Source organism: Phocoena sinus, chromosome 5, assembly GCF_008692025.1.
Source record: "Phocoena sinus isolate mPhoSin1 chromosome 5, mPhoSin1.pri, whole genome shotgun sequence".
Taxonomy (NCBI): domain Eukaryota; kingdom Metazoa; phylum Chordata; class Mammalia; order Artiodactyla; family Phocoenidae; genus Phocoena; species Phocoena sinus.
The window spans coordinates 1723661-1740240 of NC_045767.1; the positions used below are offsets into that span (position 1 = coordinate 1723661).

At 50.4% G+C, this 16580-nt stretch overlaps 1 protein-coding gene across 3 annotated transcripts in view; it reads left to right on the plus strand.

The window, feature by feature from the left end:
• FAM193A (family with sequence similarity 193 member A) overlaps positions 1-16580 on the plus strand; it is a 174844-nt gene that overhangs the window by 92189 nt on the left and 66075 nt on the right. For 2 of the 3 annotated variants that reach the window (XM_032633251.1, XM_032633253.1), the window contains exons 3-5: positions 7306-7451; positions 7790-7957; positions 11043-11277. In XM_032633251.1, coding sequence (XP_032489142.1) covers positions 7306-7451; positions 7790-7957; positions 11043-11277 — 549 coding nt within the window. The remainder of the gene's footprint in view (positions 1-7305; positions 7452-7789; positions 7958-11042; positions 11278-16580) is intronic. The other variant, XM_032633252.1, reaches the window with a different exon arrangement.

The following is a 16580-nucleotide window of genomic DNA, read 5'->3' on the forward strand; positions in this document are numbered from 1 at the left end:
TCTTTTTTTTTCTTCTTTATTCCGTTGGCTGGAGCCATCAGTATGATGTTGAATAGAAGTGGTGTGAGCAGACATCCTTCCCTGTTCCCAGTGTTAAGGGGAAAGCAGTTAGTTTTTCACCATTAAGGATAGAAGAAGAATCTTGTAGATCAGGTTGAAAAGGTTTACTTCTGTTTTTAGTTTGCTGAGAGTTATCATGAATGGATATTTAATTTTGACAAATTCTCTTCCTACATCTATTAAGATGATCATAGAGCTTTTCTTTTTTAGTTTGTTAACAGAATTAATCATGGTGATTTTTGAAATGTTGAATGAACCTTGCATTTCTGGGATAATCCACGCTTGGTTATGGTGTATTATCTTTTTTATAGATTGCTGTATTGGATTTGCTACTGTTTTTCTGAAGTTTATTGCATCTGTGTTCTTGAAGGATATTAGTCTCTAAGTTTCTTGTCTGACAATATCTTTGTGTGGTTTTGGTGTCAGGGTAATATTTGCCTTTTAGAACGAGCTGGGACGTATTCTCTCTTCTTTAATTTTCCGGAAAAGTTTGCGTAGAATTGGTATTACTTCTGCCTTAAATGTTTGGTAGAATTCACCGGTGAAGCTCTCTTGACCTAGAATTGGCATTATTGGGAAGGTTTTGAACTGTGAGTCCAGTTTAGTTAGTAAAGATTGTCTTTCTTCATGAGTGAGCTTTGTTAATTTTTGTCTTTAAAGAAATTTGCATAATCGTTTCACAGTATATGCAAGTCAAGTCGTTTTGCTGTACATTTTAAACATGTACAGTGATATATGTCAATTGTATCTCAGTAAAACTGGGGAGAGAAAGAAATTCGCCCTTTTTATGTCAAATATATTGGTGTGAAGTTGTTCAGAATATTCCCTTGTTATTTTTAAATTTATCACAGGATCTGTAGTGATTGTGTGCCCTCCCTTTCCTTCCTGTTTGGGTTTTGTTTTTGTCTCTTTTTCTCCCTGATAGCCTGGCTCGAGGTTTATCATTTTCATTGATCTTTTCAATAAAAGGGAAAAGAACCACATTTTGGTTTAATTGATTTTCCATTTTATTAATTTCTGCTCTTAGGTTTATTCTTTCTTTCTTTCTACTTTATACTTAATTTATTATTCTTTTGTGTTTTTTTTTTGTTTGTTTGTTTGTTTTTTGTTTTTTTTTGCGGTACACGGGCCTCTCACTGCTGTGGCCTCTCCCGTTGTGTGGAGCACAGGCTCCGGACGCGCAGGCTCAGCGGCCATGGCTCACGGGCGCAGCCGCTCCGCGGCATGTGGGATCTTCCCGGACCAGGGCACAAACCCGTGTCCCCTGCATCGGCAGGCGGACTCTCAACCACTGCGCCACCAGGGAAGCCCTCTTGGTTTCTTAAGGTAGAAGTTTACATCATTGATTTGAGACCTTTCTTCTTTTCTGATATGTGTTTTATTCCCGACAATTCTATCTAAGCATTCCTTTAGCTGCATCCCACAAATTTTGATACGTTGTGTTTTTCATTCTGTTCAAAATGTTTTATACTTACTCTTAGCATAATTTATCCTTTGACCCATGGGTTATTTAGAAGTGTGTTTTTAAACTTCCTTATAATTTGGTGTGTTTTCTAGATATCTTTTTAAATTAAGGTATATGTATATATATGTATTTTTTAATTTGGCTGTGCCACACAGCTTGCGGGATCTTAGTTTCCTGACCAGGGATCAAACCTGGGCCCTGGCAGTGAAAGTGCTGAGTCCTAACCACTGGATCACTAGGGAGTTCCCAGAATTAAGGTATAATTGACATACAACATTCTATTAGTTGCAGGTGTACAACATAATGATTCAGTATTTGTATAGATTGCAAAATGATCACTGCAGTAAGTCTAGTTAACGACCATCATCATACATAGTTACAAAAACAGTTTTTGTGTGTGATGAGGACTTTTAAGATACAGTCTCTTAACACCTTTCAGATACGCAGTAGAGCGTTATTAACATAGTCACCATGCTGTACATTAGATCCTCTTGACTTAATTTATTTTATAAATGGAAGTTTGTACCTTGTGACCTTTTTGTTACTATTATCATTGTAATCAGAGAGCGTACTTAATATGATTGAATGTTTTTTAACGTGCTGACATTTGTTGTGTGTTCAGTCTTGGTTAGTGTTCCATGTGCGCTTGAAAGAATTTGCGTTCTGCTGTTGTTGGGAAGAGTGTACTGTGAGTGTTAGATCAGATTGGTTGACGGTGGTGGTCACGTTGACACCCTTTCTGATGTTTCCGTCTAGTGCAGTAACTGAAAGGAGTGTTGGAATTTCCAGACGTAATTGTGGACTTGTACGCGTATCCTGTTAATCCTGCCTCGCCTGTTTTGAGCTCTGTTATTAGAGTGCTTACCGTTTAGCATGGTTACTGCTTCTTGTTGGCTCAGTCTCGTTGTCATTATTATGTTATCAGCGTCATATTCATCGTCCCCTTCACTGGTGCCAATATTCCTTGTTCTGAAGCCAACTTTTGCTGATGCTAATGCCACCCAGCTTTTTTTGGTTAGTGCTTGCATGGAATTTGTCTCCTAACCTTTATTTTCAACCTATTTGTGTCTTTGTAATCTCCTGTAGAAAACATAGTGGCTCTTGCTTTTTAATCTGGTCTGACCATCTCTGCTAACAATTGGAATATTTATTTCCTTTTAATGTAATTATTGATAGTTTGGATTTAAATATACCATCTTGCTTTTTTTTTCCCCCTATCTTTCCCATCTGTTGTTTGCTGTTCTTCTTTTCCGTCTTTTCTTTTGGATTAATTGAATATTTTTCTTTCTTTCTTTCTTTTTAAGATTTGTTATTTATTTATTTTTAGCTGCATCGGGTCTTAGTTGCAAGATCTTCGTTGAGGCACGTGGGCTTCTCTCTAGTTGTAGTGTGCAGGTTTTCTCTTCTCTAGTTGTGGCGTGCAGGCTCTAAGGCATGTGGGCTCTGTAGTTGCGGCACATGGGTTCTCTAGTGGAGGTGCGTGGGCTCAGTAGTTATGGCACGTGGGCTTAGCTGCCCCGTGGCATGTGAGATCTTAGTTCCCTGACCAGGGGTCGAACCCGCGTCCCCTGCATCTTAAGGTGCATTCTTTACCACTGGACCACCAGGAAAGTCCCCGAATATTTTTATGACCCTGTTTTACCTCCTCTTGGCTTATTACCTATATCACCTTGTTTCATAATTTTTAATGGTTCTAGAGTTTACAGTATATATCTTCAACTTTTCAGCCTCTACTTTCAAAGAATATTATGTACTTAGTATGCAGTGTAAGAACCTTTCAATATTGTACTCAGAGCACCACCGTTTTTTGTGTTAGTGTAGTCATATATTTTTTGCATATCTCTTATAAACTTTACCATAGATTTTTATTATTTTTGCTTTAAATAGTTAACTTGCTTTTTTCATATCTCTGTATGGACTCTATACATATTTTAATGGCTGCAGAGTATTCCATCATTCTGATATCATAGTTTGCTTAGTCTCTCTCTTATTTTTGAGGTAGAGTTGATTTACAGTGTTGTGTTAGTTTCTCGTGTACGGCAAAGATGAGTCAGTTATACATATATATTCTTTTTTCATATTCTTTTCCATTATGGTTTATTGCAGGATATTGAATATAGTTCCCTGTGCTATGCAGTAGGACCTTGTTTTTTATCTATTTTATATATAGTAGTTTGTATCCACTAATCCCAAACTCCTAATTTATCCCTCTCCCCACCCACCCCATCCCCCCAGGTTAGTTATCTTTTTAAAAGAGTTTACAAATGAGAGGGGTCTTTGGCCCACATCTTCATCATGTGTAGCCCCACATCTCCGCTTGGGGCCATTTAACTGGAACTGCCTTTAACATTTCTTGTCCTGCAGGGAAGCCTCTGTTTGTCTGACTGAGAGCTTTTATTTTGCCCTCATTTTTAACTGTTACTTTTGTTCAGAATTCTAGGCTGTAGGTCGGGTCTCTGCTGCCCAACCTGTTTCTCATGTGCAGTGGCGTCGTCGATCTTCTCTTTGCTCCTGTAGACCGAAGGGGTGATGTCCTCTGCCTGCTTCTCAGCTGTGTACTTCTCACTGGTGTTTAACAGTTTTGCTCTGTGTGCCTTGGTTGTTAGCTTTGGTTTACTGTGCTTGGGATTGCAGGAGCTTTTAAGATATGTCAGTTTACAGTTTCATCAAATTTGGGAAATCTTCAATCATTTAGCCCCTTTTTTCCTGGGACACAATTACCTGTGTGTTAGACATCTTGATTTTGTCTTACAAATGCTTTGTTTGTTTTTCTCAATCCTGTTTCTCGCTGTGCTTCATTTTGGATATTTATTTGTATTACTTGTCTTCAGGTTTATTGATATTCTGCTGGGTGTAATCTGCTCTTAAGTCTATCTCATGTATTTTTTTCTTTCAAGATATTTTTTATTTTTCATCTCCAGAAGTTCCATTTGCGTATTTTTGCATCTTTGGTCTCTCAGCTCACCATGTTTGTTTTCCTCTACTTTCATGAGCATATGGAGTTTATTCATAGTCTCCAGCTCCAGGTCCTTGTCTGTTGGTTGCATCGTCTCTGTTATTTGGGGTCTGTTTCTGTGGATTGGTTCCCCTCCTGGTTATGTGTTGTATTTTCCTGCCTCTTGGCTTTGTTATTGGATGCTGGACATTGTATATTTCACATTGTTGAAGTGTTGGATTTTGTTGTATTCTTTTAAACTGTGTTGGACTTGGGCATAATGCAGTAGCTGAAGTTAAATCTGTCTAAGATGCGCACCGTGAGGTGACACGTTTAAGGATTTACCATATGGTCGCCACGCGCCCTGTTTTGAAAGGTCTGAAGGAAGGGTCAGAACTGACCTCAGTCCTACTGACTCCCGTGTCAGTAGGAAAGGTTACTTTTTCAGGTTCTTGGCCGCTGCTCCGAGTCTGCCCAGGGTACCAGGCAGCATCGTTGGTGCTCGTGTGCGGTGGCAGGCGGGTCAGAACGGGTCCTGCTCTCACGGAACTGATCTTCTTGTGGTGAAGACAGGTCTAAAACAGGGAAACCCCAGGAATTCAGGTAGCAGTTTGTGATGTCAGAGATTAGCCAGGGTGACCAAGGTCAGGAGGCGGCAGCGCACCACTGATGTGAACAGGGCCACTTGAATGTGGAGGGCGGTGAGCTAGTGACAGGAGACCCATGCCCAGACCCGAGAAGGGAGCTCTAAGGATACAGTTGTGGTGCCTCCAGGAGCAGCCACTCTGGGTCAGGGGAGGGCTCGAGGACACACTTGGAGCAGAGGGGCTGCTGGGAGGCTGAAGCAGCGGCTGGCGGGCTCGCCGGAGCAGGGGCTGCACCCGGTCCCTCGGCCTCCGAGTGGTAGGAGTGGGCCAGTGCAGCCGGGGACCAGGAGGGAGGCCTCTGCCGAAGAGGCCAGAGGCCGACCACAGCAGAGGAGCAGTGTTTGCAGGGCAGAAAGTGGTGGGCTTGGAGCCGAGACGCAAGAATTGAGAACTGGTCCAACCAGCCCCCCGAGTGGGTATCTTTTTGCTGAGGCGTGATTGATGGAGAGAACCCTTCTTTTGTGGAAGCCATTCAAAGGCTTAGTAGATTAGCCCTCTGGGTGAAGGGAGCAAGTGCAGTGAAATAAAAGCAGACGTTGGTCCTGGCCAACCTTGAAGACAGCGGGAAGACATGAGAGTCTGTTCAGATGGTGTGGGAGGGTCTTTGCAGGGATCTGTATGGTCTCATTCGTGCGTTAAACACCACCCTGGCTGCTGCTTGGAGAACGGACCCTCGGTGTGCAAGGCAGCTGTAGCACTGTGGTATCCAGGCCTGGGGTGGGTGACAGTGGCCTCGGCTGGGCTGGACACGTGGGTGGGGTGGAGTGTGGGTGCGTGGGGGGTGGAGGCAGGATGCGCGGCCTCGCTGCTCTCGGGGAGCAGCCTGCTTCCTCCACCACCGCCTCAGACCTGTCTCGTCTGACCGCCCGTTCCTGCCCCTCGCTGACTTGCCCGTCAGACCCGTGGCCTCTCCAGGCAGTTAGAATCCGCATTGTCTCATTGTCAGGAATGCATGTCCCATCTGCAGAAAACGCAAGTGTCTCATCTGGTTCAGAGCTTCTCCCCCAGCTTCCATGAGTGACGTCGGCGTCACCCAAGGGCATGTTGTGGGGCTGGAGGGCAGCGGTGCCTGTCCTGCGGCCTTCCCCTTGCCACCCCCGCCCCCCACTCTTCCGTTCTTTGCTGGTCTCCCTGTGGTCCCCTCTGGTGCCCAGGCCCTGCGGTCCTCACAGGTCATCCATGGCGGGTGGCTCTTGCCCATAGGAGGCCCTGTCGAGGTTTTCCTAGGCCTCAGTCGAGACCTTGCACTGGACTGCCTGCTGGGGACTGTGTGACACCCCCGTCCCCACTCTGCCTCTGCCCCCGGTGTAACTCCAGGGTCCGCTCACCCAGCAGGAACATTTTCAGGCTGGGGGTGTTCTTTGATGATGGCGCAAGCCCTACCCTCGGCTTGGGAGTGGCTCCCCTGCTCCCGGCCCCTCCACTGGAGGACTTTCTTGCGCTTCATCCAGCAGTGGATGGGGTGGGGCCGCAGGTGGGGGCGTTGGCACCTGGCTGAGGGCTGAGCCGGGCTTGTCTCAGAGCCTTTGCCCTTGACCTGACGGTGACGGGAGGAGGAGCAATGCTGTCCTCCCTTCAGGAGCCTCTCCTGTGACTTGGCCCTTCTCTTCAGGCCACTGGGGCGCTGGCCGGAGCTGGCTGCCCTGCTCACGAGCCCTGGGGGGACGTGCAAGCACCTTCCTGCACTGTGTGTGGGTCCTCAGCCCTAAACCTGGAGCCCACGTCCCCGAGGGACCCGGTGGCGGCTGTGCGGGTCGTGGGGCCATGTTCTTAGGCAGGGGGAGGTGAGGGGTTGTGATCTCCATGGCGGCCGCTGGGTGGCAAGGTCTGAGCCCACCTCCTCCTGGACGTTGTGGGGCAGAGGCTCAGGTTTCTGCTGAGCGGCGTCCCCCGGGATGGTGGTTGCAGGTACCAGTTAGGGCACTAGGAGTAGAATCGCTCTTTTTTAATGTATGAAGGAGATTCATGGACCGTCCTCGTGTGGTTATGATGTGACTATCAGAAGGTAGAAGAATAATCCGTTCCAGACAAAATTCTTGGGTGTCAGAGAGAAAGTTTCCTATGTAGTGTCAGTTGAAATATTTTCTTTTTGATGTGTAGGTTTTACGTTTTTTCTAAGAGGCATTGTCCTGAATACTTAGTAACGAATTTGGGCTGTGAGCATTACTCATAATGAGTCTGTTCTCTTTTCTCTAAAGCAGGGTCAAGACTTCCTTCTTCACTCCCCGCTCGGCAGCTCGCAGCCCGAGGCCGGTGGCGGGAGGCTCACCCTGGGCGCTCAGCCGTTGCCCACGGCCGCCCCCTCGGACACCGCGTGCGCCTGCGAGGCCTGCAGCGAGCGCAGGTACGGGTATGGGGGGGCCCTCCGCCTGCGGGGGGTGGGGTCCTCCTTCATCGCTGCCCTTGGCGACTGGTGGGAGGAGGCACGTCCTCACAGAGGGCGGGAGCCTCCCCGAAATAGTTAGGGTCTCAGGTCAATGGATGCCTCCGACTTGGAGGCTGGGGAGGCCGTCACTGCCGCTGCCAGAGGCCTGGGAAGAGGAGCCGGACGCGCGGGTCCTGATTGGTCTCGGGTCCCGGCTCGGCCGAGGCGGACCAGGGCCCATGGGAGCCTTGACAGCCAAGGGCCCTGGGGGTTGTGCCGGGGCTGATGGCGCCGGTCCTGTGGGCGTTTGTCCTCAGGGAGATTTCGGCAGAGGCGGAGCGGGAACCTCAGCAGCTGCAGAACTACTGGTCGGAAGTGCGCTACACGGTCCGCTGCATCTACCGGCAGGCGGGCACCCCGCTGGCGGACGACCAGGACCAGTCTCTGGTGCCCGACAAGGAGGGGGTGAAGGAGCTCGTGGACAGGTGCGTGTTGCCCAGGCGCGGCCCTCCCCCACCAGCCGCCCACCCGGGCTTCCCCTCTGCTCGGGGGGACTCCCCTCTCGGGGTTGGGAGAGCATGTCCCGCGAGCTCGGCCCCGGGCACGTGGCCGGCCTGCAGCAGACGGGCTGGGTGAACTCCAGATTCTCATTCTGATGGAGGGCTTATTACCTGTGTGATGAAAGCGAACGGACGTACTTGTCTCCTTCCTTAGTGTTGAGGCTGACAGTAAGACTCCTTCTGGGCACTTGCTGTGCCCGCGATGGCGCTGAGCACTTTCTCAGGCACTCCTGCTCTATTGCCCCGCGGAGGAGAGGCAGTTATGCCGCTTAGGAGATGAGGAAACCCAGGCCCCGTGAGGTCCGGTGGCGGATGGAGAGCCATTTGTCACAGGCCCGTTCACACAGGTGCTTCCCACTGGGCGGGGCTCACGGCAGGGCGCTCGCGCAGGCAGGGACCTTGTGCTCAGTGACAGCACAGAGTTTGAAGTGGGTGTAATTTTTGTTCTTCCTTAGAGTTTGTACCATTTGTTTCCTCTGTTTGGAGATGTTCCCAATAAAAGCAGTAAATTTGAGCGAGACGTTCCATGAACTGATTCTCATTTTGGTCCTTCTTTCATGTTTTGAATGCTGCCCCTTTGGGGTTCTGTAACCTCTTGTTCGCTGTACTGTAGAGTTCATCCTGGAGATGGGGGTGGTGACTGGCTATGGGCTGTATTAACTAGTTAGTGGTTCGGCCGTTGTGTCTAGGGTTTGACTATGTGAAATGGCTCTAGGTGGTGTGTGCCTTTTTTAGAAGTTAGGTTTCCTAGTGAATATTAGGAACGTACATATAACCTGCATGTCACACTTGGAGCTTCACAGCTTGTGAATGCTTCGGAAGAGGCCAGAGTAAAATCAGAGACAATTGGAAGGAAATGCTCAGTAAACGATTGTTCAGATGGGACGTTACGGCAGAGAGGTTTGGGAAACAGCAGTATTCTAGTAACGAAACACACCGTTAAGAATGGAAACATTCCACGCCGCCATTTGAGGTCCGGGTATATGTATGTCGCGTGTCTTCCACGTCCTACGCTTTTCCTGGTCTCCATGTCTAAGGACCCTTCTCTTGTTGTCTGAACGCCAGCACACACCAGGAAGGGCCGTCTGTAAAGCCCGTGTCTAGGACCTGACAGCTGGTGGCGATTCTCCTTTGCCCCTTTCCGTGGCCCTTGGCATCCTGCCGCTCTGCCTCCCCCTCCCACCGCCCCCCATTTTCGCACATCATCACTGCGTTCAGCCACACTGGCTCTCATGCCGTCCTCCACAGACCTGCTGGTTTCTTCTCTTCGCTCGGTCTGGAATGTTCTTCCTTGCTGAGGGTTTTTTTTTCCTCCCTTCCATCCTTCACTTTAGACTTCAGAGTCACCATCTCAAAGAGACCACCTGACCTAAACTCCAAGGGGCCTCCCGCATCATTCTTTATCAACCCTTCCCTTCTTTTTTATCGTGTTACTGCCACTACCTGGAATTACGCTCTGTATGTGTGTGTGCTCCGAGCATCCAGCGGCCTGAGAGTTTGTTTTCCTGGCGTCTTCCTGCTGTGGCTTTGACACAGCCGCCTGGGCCCAGTGTTTGTTGAACGCACGGCTGGGTGAGCTTCCACAGCATCTTCATCTTCCTGCCCCTTGGCCATAGTGCTTTTTACAAGTCTACTTGCAAAAGTACCATGTGGTCAAGTCATTAAATTTATAAGATACAGAAATGGACAAAGAAATAAAATGCGACCCATGTCTAATTCCAGCAGGCGAAGAGAACCAAGAAGGAGGCATCCAGTCTCCTTGTAAGTTCGATTGTCCCTGTGTCATTTTGAGTCTTCTGTGACTTTCCTTTAAGAGATGAAATACCTTCTGTTTCAGAGAACAGTTGCTGTACTAGTAATTAAAATTATGATTGTCATGCTAAGCTAAAAAATTAATAGATCTATGTGAAGTAGACTCACCACAGTGGGAGTCCCATCAGTTCTTACTGTTTCTCTGGCCACGTTTTTTGTAAGGCTACACAAGTTCCATTTTCACTCGGCTCTTGTCTTTTACAACCTAGGTAGTGTGGTCACTTAAAAGTGGAATAGGTGACAACTTACAGTCTTCTCTTTTGACCCAGCGTGGTGCCCAGAGGTGAAAGGATCCACTACCCAAATCCAGGAGCTACAGCCTAATGTATTGTACAGCGTGGGTGCGGAAGTCACAGCGGCTCCTCCTGGTGACGGGCTCCAGGCGGGTGCTGTAGTTGTCTCAGCGGCTCCTCCTGGTGACGGGCTCCAGGCGGGTGCTGTAGTTGTCGCTTCATCCGATGTAGGTTTCCATCTGGAGGCTCCTCAGAAGTGCATAGCTGACACGAGTGGTCACTTGAAACACAGTCATGCCAGTTACTATAGAACAAGTTTGTAAAAGCTGATGATCTCCAAGTTAGGGAAGAAATTCATGAAAATGATCATTGCTGTGTGGCCTGATTGGGACGTGTATTGATTTGTTGTCTCTGATCTTCAGCTTACACATTTTATCTTACCGCCTTTATTCTCTTTCGGTGGGATGGTTTAAAAGGAGATACACTGTCTGTAAAGTTTCTTCTGATTATGAAAATAGTAGAAGAAGCCCATTTGGATCAGATACTGAATTCCTAGGAAGAAGGAAGAGCAGCCCGCTCCCGTGCTGCAGCCCAGGTGTCACCTCTGGGGGCCGTGGCTTTTCAGCTGTCCGCATATAAGCGTTCAGAGATGAGTGCTGGGGTCTCCCGGGCTTGGCAGTTCTGTGGCCCCCGCGCGGCTCCGCTGTGCCCGCTCTGCTACCTGCTGGCTGCCTGAGTCCGGGGACTCGCCCAGCCACGTGGCTTCGCGTCTGACCCGGCGTCGCCTCGGGGGTGGACAGCGAGCTCTCAGTGGACGCCGGTCACTGCCGTTTGGCCAGTGACTCTGGGGGCTCCCTCTCTGTCAAGCAGGCTGACAGTGAGAAGATGGCGGTCGTCGTTAGGTGGGCACCCCCAGGCTCCCAGGGTCCCCCTGCGGGCGAGTGGTGACTCTCTCTCCTGTGCAGGCTCTGCGAGCGGGACCCCTACCAGCTGTACCAGCGGCTGGAGCAGCAGGCCAGAGAGTACGTGCTAGAGATGAAGGTCCGGCTCCTGCGGCAGCTGTCGGCCGCGTCCAGGGTGAAGTCGCCGTCCGCCCTGCAGGGCCCCCCGCAAGCGCACCAGTTCATCTCCCTGCTCCTCGAGGAGTACGGTGCCCTGTGCCAGGCGGCGCGCACCATCAGCACCTTCCTCGGCACCCTGGTGAGTCGGCTATGTCCCCTGCCCGGGGCGGGGGGCGGGGACGGGGGGTCTGGAGGCCCGTCACGCCCCTCCCCTCCTCCGAGATGTGCAGGCGGGGCTGGGGGCCTGATTCCTCTCCTCTTTCTCTCCCCTCTGGACTTGGCTGCTGGATGAAAGCCGAAATACTGCTCGGGGACCTTGGGTCCTGGGGGCACGGTGTGGGGACCGTGTGAGGTGAGGGCCGGAGTGGGTGACAGTAGGAAGGAGACAGAGGAGTAGCTGTGCTGTGAATTCTGCAGATGGGGGCTGTGTTCTCAGGTGGAGTGCAGAGCATGGGGGCGGCAGGGCACCTGTGTCCGGGCCCCCGGCTCGCCGTTACTGATCTACTCACCAGCCCAGCGCTGGACTGAGGATAGGGTCATAGAACCACGTGAGACGCTGACCCCCTGTGGGCGGTCTCTGACTGCCTCAGAAGGGAAATGACCACAGCGGGGTGGAAGGAGGCCTCTGGTAGAAACTCAGTTCCTGGGCCTGGTCCTCGACAGCCTCAGGTGCACCTGCCGGCTGGACAGAGGGACGAGCCGTCTTTGCTTTCTCGACTTACTAATAGTCTGTGGAGTTTCTCATCATCACTCAAATTTTACTATTAAGTGAGAGTTCATTGGGCTGGTTTTGGGTGCTTTCTTAGTGGTAAAACTGCATTTTGAAACAAATGCAGTAACCAGTGGTTCCGAAGGTTTTAAGCATAAGGTCTTTATGTGACTCTAAAGTTGATAGACCTCGATAGAAAAATTAACCATTTTGCAGGTAGTTTCGGGGGGTTCACAGAGCTCCTCAAGCAGCGTCACTTCAGTAGAGCATTGCCGTTCCCACAAGTGAGTCCCGAAAACCTCGAGGGAAGCACCCACCGTGAGAAAATGAGCGGGTGAATGCATGGGCGGGCGGTTGCCCTCTTCAGCACCGAGCCTGAGGGGCTGACTCCTGGGCGTCCCAAGCAGCACCCGCCCCTGGCTCCCTGAATGTCTCCCCGTCCTCCAGAAGTCCAGCTGCCCTGCCGCTTCCCCTGTGCCGGCACTGGCCCGAGCCTGGTGCACAGAGCGGTGTGGAGAGCTGCTGCTGCCCCCCAGCCAGCCAGGGCCAGCTCAGCCTCACCCTCCTCGGCCGGTTAGAGTGCACACCATCTTACTCAGCTACCGGAAAATAATTTGAACCGTGTTTGTTGAGCATAAGCTCTAAGCTCAGAATACAGCTGTTTGGTCAGTGATCTATTTCACTTGCTTTGCACGTGGAGATACTCACTTTGGTTTCCAGTGAGACACCACACCAGTAACCTGGACTCTTCCTTCCTCCAGGGGAGACAGCTGAACTCTGGATAACACAGGCTAAAACAAGGTAGAACCTTTTAAAACGCATTGCTGAGTTGGCATGAAAGGCAAGAAGCCTTGGAGGGAAAAACAAATCGAAAGCTGGTGGAATCCTGAGAAAGTCATGTGCTCAGAAGCCAGCATTCCCTCCAAAGATTTCTTCTCGTCCTGGGAGAAAGGAGGTACAGCCTAGGTCCAGCACGTAATGCTGGGACCACAGATGATCACAGCTTCTGTGAGGGGGCAGGAGAGACCCTGCCCACAGGAGGGACAGCAAGGGCCTGTGCCTAGGGTGACCTTGGCAGGGGTAGGGGGCTGTTGATGTGATGTGAAAACCCCCAAACCTAGAAGTCAGTGAGTCGGGCAACACGCAGATCCCCTCTGCGAGCTCACTTCATCCCATGTAACCACTGTACCGTTGTCACTCCTGAGAAAACTGATGGTGATTTCTGTGCGCTCAGAAAAATGTCCCAGTTATCTCAAAAATCTCTTTTTGTGTTTGGGGTGTTCAAACCGGATTGAGAACAGTTCACAGATTTATAACAGCGTCTTTCCAGGTCTACCCCGTGATCTGAGCAGGGTAGGAGTTGACAGAGCCGAGGTGAGCTTAACTTCCAAGTCCGTGTCTCAGAGTCTCAGCATTTTTGGACTTGGACGCCTTTCCGTTTAAAAACTGAGAGTCCCAAATAGCATTTGTTTGTGCAGATTTTATCTATCAATATTTACTGTGGTGAAATTAAAACGGAGAAATTTAAAGATATTCATTAAATCACTTTTAAAATAACAGCTCGGATTGCCTAACATAGACAGCATATCTCTAAATAAAAAAACTGTTTTCCAAAACAAAATGTTTAGTAAGAAGAGGGGCACCGTTTACATGTTTGCACATCTCTTTAGTGTCTGGCTTAACGGAGGACATATGTGTTCTTACATCTGCTTCTGTGCTCCGTGTGTCTTCATAGGTTGTTTTGGTTGAAGTTTTTGAAGAAAATTGGGCCTCCCACAGATATGTATTTGGAAGAATAGTCTAATAGACTTTCCAGTTTGTTGTGGAAATTCTTCTTTGAGAGAATACACCGGAGTCCCAGTGCTTCTTAATGGTTAGCTGCAGTGTAGAACCTGAAACCGGGTCACTGAGCTGAGCCGGCTCTGTTCCGTCACAGTCCACTGGTGTAGCTCACGCTTCAGGTCGTTTTCTAGCATCAGACGTCGGTCATTTTGAAAACACTGGTTCACTGAGTGAGCTACACAGATCTTGCTGAAGATATTCAGTGTCATGTTAGGCAACACGATATTCAATATAAAAAATGGCCTTTGTCACCATCCCTGTGACCCTCCTCAGAAAGATCTTTAAATGTGGAGAAGCTTCAAGGCCACAGTGGCAGATGTAAGTTTTCCAAAGTTCTGATTTTTGCTTGAGAGCTCGGATTTTGGGATTGGCCACAAGTGGGGTCAGTTGTCCTTGAAGCAGCAAGCTCCCTCGCCGTGCACACCTTGCCAGCTCACGCTGTGCTCACTCCCTTAGCCTCTCGGGAGACAGCCCCTCTGGCCCTCCTGCCGCCGCAGGACCACGGACCGTGTCAGGGCCTAGAGAGGTGTCTTCAGACACATGCCTTTCCTGGGAAATGTGCTCGTGCCCCCGGGCATCAAACCGGCCACAGGTTTTCTAATGATTGTACACCCTGAAATAAAGCTGGGACCAAAGTTCGGCCTCCATTTACCTAGGAAATGCCTTCCCAGGCTGTAGGAATTGTGAAATCGGAACTTCCATTTACAAGGCCAGAAGAATCTTGAATCTCCAGCTGTTTCTCAAGCTCTGCTGTAGGACTTGACTGTACACACTTCCTCTTTCTTCTTCCAACCCCCAAGCACCTCCCTGCAGGTGAAGTGAGAAGTGAGAGTGGTTTGGGTGGAAGTGCCTAGGCTCAGGTCATCCGGGAGCTTTTTCTTTGGCCTCCGGCTGGGGCAGCACCAAGTCTCCGCCGACCCCCGGTCTCGTCTCTCGTAGCAGCTGTGGCAGCACCCCCCCCCCAGCACCCCCCGTCCCCCCAGGCACTGTTTCTGGCCTGTGGCTGGGGCACGGCAGCAGCAAGTTCAGGGTGGCCCACGGGAAGTACTCGCGCTACTAGCGTGTGGCGTTGTCCCACGTTGATCTGAGGTTGTGAAACGGGCCTGGGGTCTGCTGTTGCTCTTGCATGACTCACCTGGAAGTATAATTTCAGATTTCATAAAAACTGTCAGACATCTTCCTCATAAATCGGTCTTTATTACCTTCAGTTAATGTGAGCCCAAATCCAGAGCTGTGGTCCCACCCTTGCAAGTATCGTAACTCAGTGCCCAGGGTTGCTCACAGGCTGGCGGGCAGGGACTGTCGTCTCTGTCCCAGAGATTGACAGGGGAGACCAGGCAGGACCTCGGCTCTCCTGGACGCCTTCCCTGGACCCTCTGTCATCTGGCTGAGGGCCTAGTCTGGCTGCTGCCTTAGCTCCTTTGTCATGGAGACAAATCATAAATCAGACCGTCGCCAATCCTCTGTCCCCTGGGGACTCCCGGCAGTCAGGGACCTGCTGCGCTAGTCTCTGTGTCCTCGTGCTGGCACAGCGCCTGTGCAGAGTGGTCTCTGCTGAAGTGTGTGACACATGTCCTTTCCTCACTGCCTCGGTGGCTATGTCATTATTACAAGCACGTTCTTAAAATTATGTGCTTGTAATCAGGCCTCATTCCAGGCCTTGGGCCTAGTTTTTCGGTTCCCAGGCCCTGGTCTTCTGCCCCACCCAGCTTTCCTGTATCGTAATTGCTCCGAGAGGTGCTGCGTGTGAAACAAGAATGATAAAACTTAGACCTGGGAGGCACTGGTGTTTCGGTTAAACGTGCAGTGAGGACAGGCACTGGGAACGTTGCCAGAGTCGAGGGCTTGAGGCTCCCTGCAGGTGCCATAGATGCCCTCCTGCAGATGTCACAGATGCCCTGCCGAGTCTCTGTGCAGGTCTCGAGTACAGGCAGAGGGGCTGCGTGCAACTCGAGAGCAGGTGTGCGTGCATGGCAGGGCAGGAGCACACGTGCTCAGCAGCGTCCTGCAGGTGTGTGCTCACCCCAAGTTGCTCTTTCAGCCCCTCCGTCCACCGGTGATCAGGGCACAGAGCGATGGGCTCTCCACGTGTAGATCGTGTTCTGACGTCTCCAGGTGTCATAATTTCAGCTCAGTTGGGCTACACAGTAAATAGGAACAGACCAGTACATGGGGTGGCATGAGTCACCTGTTCAGAGGGGACTGGAGTGTGATGCCCAGTGAAGCCACTCCAGACTGTCCGTCACTCAGGTGAGGAGTGTTTCCCCAGGTGCGAGGTGATGCACCACGAGTAGTGTACGTGTGACTGACAGACGGACGTGTGGGTTCACACACGCGTGGTTGCGGCCAGAGCTGTTGAATATGAACGCTGCACGTGGGGAGGTCGTGGCGCTGTCTGCCCCGGTCACCCTGTCCTCTCTGGAGGTCACTCGCTGTGATGGCCAGAATGCTTCCAAATGTTCAAAAGTTGTTGTGGAAAGTAACTGATGAGGTTGCCCACGTTCAGCAGGGAAAGAAAGAGCTGACCTTCCACGCATTGTCAGTAGCAGGGAAGTTACTGTGTCTGTCAGAACGGGAGACTTCTCCAGACAGGCTCAGAAGTGATGGTCCTTCGGCATGGAGGATTTGTATGCGTTTACTTAAGTCGTTTGAGAGGTAGGGCTTGCGGTACATTTGGGAGGCATGGTTATGAGAAATGGCTGCTGGACGTGTGCGCCGGTTTCTCTCTCTTCTGTCCCCTCATCTGTGTGCATCTTGCCACCCCTCTGTTTCGTGTTGAGTCATTTGGAAGGGAGGCTGGATGCACAGGGAGTAGCAACCCCTCATGAGCAGAGTGTTCTGGGCCTGGACAGAGGGATGTGGGTTTGGGGGCGGGGGGAGAAACCCTTCTG